Source organism: Engraulis encrasicolus, chromosome 11 (genome assembly GCF_034702125.1).
Source record: "Engraulis encrasicolus isolate BLACKSEA-1 chromosome 11, IST_EnEncr_1.0, whole genome shotgun sequence".
NCBI lineage: Eukaryota > Metazoa > Chordata > Actinopteri > Clupeiformes > Engraulidae > Engraulis > Engraulis encrasicolus.
This window is the reverse complement of record NC_085867.1, coordinates 40,653,983-40,658,982: the sequence shown is the minus strand read 5'-3', so window position 1 is coordinate 40,658,982 and position 5,000 is coordinate 40,653,983. Positions and strand designations below refer to the sequence as shown.

Below are 5,000 nucleotides of genomic sequence, written 5' to 3'. Positions count from 1 at the left end.
GAATTGCGAAGTGTTTACATGACGTTTTCAAAGTGGAATTAAGCTTTATTTAGAATTAAAGTGAGTTAATTCTGAATTAAATGTCTCATGTAAGCGTAGCCATAGTCTGGCATGAATAACTCTCTTTCAGGGATTGGTCTACTGTAGAGGAAACACACATTTTAGGGCCTTTGAAGAAAGGTACAATGGAAGTGGAAGCATTCTCTATTGCATGATGGCTGAGCAATTTGGCTATTTACCACATCTTTTGCCGCTTAAAACATCCATTCAGGGATTCAATCGGAACAAAATCACCCCATTATTTTCTCTCATCTCTCTCTGTGTCTCTGTCTCTGTCTGTGTCTGTGTCTGTGTCTGTGTCTGTGTCTGTGTCTGTGTCTGTGTCTGTGTCTGTGTCTGTCTCTCTCTCTCTCTCTCTCTCTCTCTCTCTCTCTCTCCTTTATCTGTCTCTTTTCTTCCCTCACTGTCTTCCTTGGTCCTATTTTTGTCAAGACGTTTCTTCCTTGGGGTAAAAAAATATATAATTTCTTTGTCCCGAGGTCAAATGGAGGCTAGGTGTAACATCATTTGCAAACTTTTGACTGGAAGTTTTGGGTGAAAACTTGAAACCCTGAGTTTTTTTCCAAGCATTGCTGTATTGGCGAAAGCAGTTTGTACTGTCTGTGGCCCCTTCCGAATGTCTGTGTGATCTCAGTGCTCCCTGGAAGTCGATTACTTGTTCAAACGTGGTTGGAGGTTGTTTGGCGGGGCTTTAATTGATATGCATGGGGCAGACTGATGGCCTGGACGTGATCAATAAAACAGAAGAAACACAGCCAGAATCCTGAGTATCAGGGACAGCGGTGCATTGTAAGTAGCAGGGGTAAAAAGTGGCATGGGCTCGCTCAGGGAACATTTATTCAAGACCCTTTGGACCGTTTGTGTGCGCAACACTTTCGTAGAATGCAGAATGCGGTGAGTCACACAATGGTGCAGGCCGTAGTCTGCTGAAAAGGCGAGAGTTTATCATTTTTGGCCCGGTCTCTGGAGTCTTTCATTTTCTGCCTTGGCATGGCCCTGTAGGTTAGTGTGAGATAGACCAATGTGTGCCATTGTTGTACAGTATATCTTTCTTTAAAGGAGTCTTGTTCAGGGATGTGAAATGAATTTCAGTGAAAACTGACAATAAAGTTAATATCGTATGTATCGTATTGTATGGTATCGTATTGTATTGTATCGTATGTATCTTATCGTATATCATATCGTTAATCAGGTATTGTAAAGTTGTTAGGTTCTCTATGTCAATAGTAATTTAAAAATGATTAGATGTAAGTTACAGTTGAATCATTAATTGTCACCTAAATATATTTTATATCGAAATGATCAGCTAAATTATATTTTTATATATTTTGTTTTACTGTGGTGTTAAACAAATACAAAGGAATGACTTCATGTGTCTGCATGAATATGTACCGTATTCAGTCTATAAAGACAAGGGGGATTTGGTATCAGCAATCATAAGCATTGACCTATGACCTATGGCACAAACATACAGTGTACTGCGCAAACCACGCAACACCACAAATCATTGCACATCATCACAAAATCCTGTTTTGCTCATTGTTATTGTTTCGAACAACCATGTAGTGAATTTCATTTTCACAGCAGCAAACAACTTTGTGGGTGATGTGAAGATTACATTGCTCTCATCTCCCCCTCGCTCTCTCTTTCTCTCTCTCTCAAACGCACATTCCCTCTTTATCCAATCTCACTTCTCTTCCTCTCTCTTTTTGTCCTCAACAGATCTTCCATATGACCTATGACCTGGCCAGTGCTGTAGTGCGGATTTTTAATCTGATCGGGATGATGCTGCTGCTGTGTCATTGGGACGGCTGCCTCCAGTTCCTGGTCCCCCTCCTGCAGGAGTTCCCCCCAGACTGCTGGGTGTCCTTAAACGGCATGGTGGTACGTATCCTTCCTCCTCTACACTCCAATCTACTCTGGCTCTTCCTCCCTTTTTCTTCCTTTTCATTTTCTTTTCCTCACTATTGATGTCCCTTTGACAGTTTGGTATACCTACCTGTACTGTACAGTACACCTTCAATACTGTATGTCCAGAATCGGTATAACGGCATAGTGGTACGCTCGGTATATCACACTTCTCTCTTTTCTCCACTTCACTCTGTCTCTCACTCCCCGTGCCTTCCTTTCTCCTCGCTTCCGAACCGCATGGTGGTGGCACACTATATCTCTTCCTAGTCCACTCTGGTCTTTCCTCCCCGTCCAATCCCTGTCCTTCTCCTGACTCTTGGTGTCCTTAAATGACATGGTGTTCAAAACATATCAAACTCCCTTACCATCCACTCTGCTTCTCCCTTCCCTTCCGCATTCCTTGTTCTTCACTGCTGAACTGATCACGGTGGTGCATGCATTACCAAACTTCCACTCTCCACCTCACTCTAACGCTTCTATTCTGTCCTTCTCCTTCTCCTGTCTATTGGTGTCCTTAAATGGCATGGTGGTGTGCAATAAAATCATCATGGCAATGCATCACAATACTTATTTCCACAATATACTGCACCGATATATCACAATCGATTATTTCATAACAATAAAATTGAATTTGTCACCGGTTCATTTTGTTCAGTAGAGTAGGTGATATTTCTGTTGTAATGGAAGCCCTCCCCTCCTAGATGCTAAAATGCTTAAATAAAATAAATCGACTGCTATTGAATGCTACAGGTACACAGCAACTGACAAATGAACTGTATTTTACACATTTACACATGTAAATATCACAATGCATCGCAATAGTACATGAAGCGCAATGCATTGTGATAGAATCGCATCGTGGCATGTGTATTGCGATGCACATTGAATCGTGAACCCTTTGCCAATACCCACCCCTAGTACAATACTGTATATCAAACTTCCTTTCCTCTACTCTCCCTCTTCCCATCCCATCCCTTTTCTTCTCCTGAGTATTGGTGTCGTCAAACGGCATTCTGGCACAGTATGCACAGTATATCAAACTTCCTTCCCTCCACTCCTCTCTCACTCTTCCTCCTCTTCCTATCCATTTCTTTTTTCTGACTGCCGGACTGATCATTTCATTCTGATTTTCATCAGCAGACTAGATTTTTTTTTCTTATGTCTTTATCTAACGTCAGACATGAGCTCTAATAGCTTTTGATTGACGGCTGTCTGGATAAAATGGTTACCCTGCGGTGAGTAGGTGTGGAGGAGGGTCTCTTGCCAAGGTCTGTTGAGGCATTTGATAGCCGAATGAAGCGCTGAATTACACGAATATAAGATCTTCCTGTTACTGTAAGAGCAGAGTGGACCAGTGGGTCTGTTTTAAGAAGTAAATCAGACAAGTAAAATGGACGAGCAGAAGTAGCAATTCATAAAGTGGATTTTAAGGCTTTACACTCTTCTCCAGGTTACTGCAGGTAGTAAGTTTAAAATGTTGACATGGCTATCTTTATGTCCCCAAGCGTCATTGTCACATTTCACTGCCCAAGGTTAAACTCCACCATATATATTCTGAACAGTACTAAATAAATTGAGCCCTGAGATGGATTAAAGATTTTGCACAGTGCTTGAAAATCACACACAGATGTCCTTCCGGGCCTTTAAATAAGAAGTATGGTGGGACAATGAGTTTCCTCATCCCACCCCTACCCATGACAATCGGCTTCTATCTCAGAGATTTATTTTCAGAAGTCCCTGTGAACAAAATGAATCACACATCTATAAATCCGTAGGGATACATAATTTTCTGCAACATCTTTTTTTAGTCACACAGTGCCTTCACGGCTCCTGTTATAGAACAGGATGTCTTTATCGTGAGGCACAGACTGACATTTCTTTTTTGACGTGACAATCACTACGTTTACATGACGTTTTTATTTCCGAATTAATAATTCAGAATTAAATAGTTCCGTCGAGTTTACTTTGATCTTTCATTCCAAATTGTGAAGTGTTTACATGACGTTTTCAAAGTAGAATTAAGCTTAATTCAGAATCAAAGTGAGTTAATGCGGAATTAAATGTCTCATGTAAACATAGCCATTATGTGGTCCTTGTATGTAAATAAATTAGGATACGGGGCACTAGCTGCTCTAGTAGATACTGACTACTCTATACTGAGATCTATACTGTGTAAAGTTACATGATGGCCATATGAATTTCTTGACTTGACTGTGTTTTAATAATGTGAGAAGAGACCATGGGCAGTTTTTATTGATGTGGTGCAAGGCCAAGTGCACTGTACGGCTGCAGCCAGTCGAGTGCTGTCTAGTGCTTCCGCCTAGGCAAATACTGGATGTGTAGGCTTCATTGGCACTGTCTGTTGGTTGGCACTGTCTCTGTCTCTGTCTCTGTCTCTGTCTCTCTCTGTCTGTCTGTCTGTCTCTCTCTCTCTGTCTGTCTGTCTCTCTCTCTCTCTCTCTCTCTCTCTCTCTCTCTCTCTCTCTCTCTCTCTCTCTCTCTCTCTCTCTGTCTGTCTGTCTGTCTGTCTGTCTGTCTGTCTGTCTGTCTGTCTGTCTGTCTTTCTGTCTCTCTTTCTCACACAAACACCCACACTCACCGTAAAGACCAATATTAAAATCTAAGTGAACAGCCTACAGTGGGTAGTGAAACTATGCCAGATACAGTACTCCAGGCAAGTGCTAGTCTATCCGGAAAGGAAATGATAGATCAGTTTCATTTCATTTCATTTTACGGGTCAGATGAGATCAAAACATTGTCATAAACATATAAAAAAGTAATTTGATACAGTACACACACACACACACACGCACACGCACACGCACACGCACACACACGCACAAAAGTTATGTTTTTTACTTGGCTAGCCAGCTATGTAGACTGGATGGAGCGCTCTGCTAAATGAGCTGCTCCTAAGCTCCTTATGGTCCGTAGGGAGAGTTTTTTTTTTTTTTTGGTAGAAGAGCAACGCTGTCCCGCACGGAAGAAGATTACATGTTTTTATTTCCCCTTTTGGAACAGCATGCACT

At 41.6% G+C, this 5,000-nt stretch overlaps 1 protein-coding gene across 1 annotated transcript in view; it reads left to right on the top strand.

The window, feature by feature from the left end:
* The window catches only part of LOC134457748 (potassium/sodium hyperpolarization-activated cyclic nucleotide-gated channel 1), a 132,911-nt gene that overhangs the window by 58,183 nt on the left and 69,728 nt on the right, over positions 1-5,000 (top strand). The window contains exon 3 of the mRNA XM_063209722.1: positions 1,783-1,944. Within this exon, the coding sequence (XP_063065792.1) occupies positions 1,783-1,944 (162 nt within the window). The remainder of the gene's footprint in view (positions 1-1,782; positions 1,945-5,000) is intronic.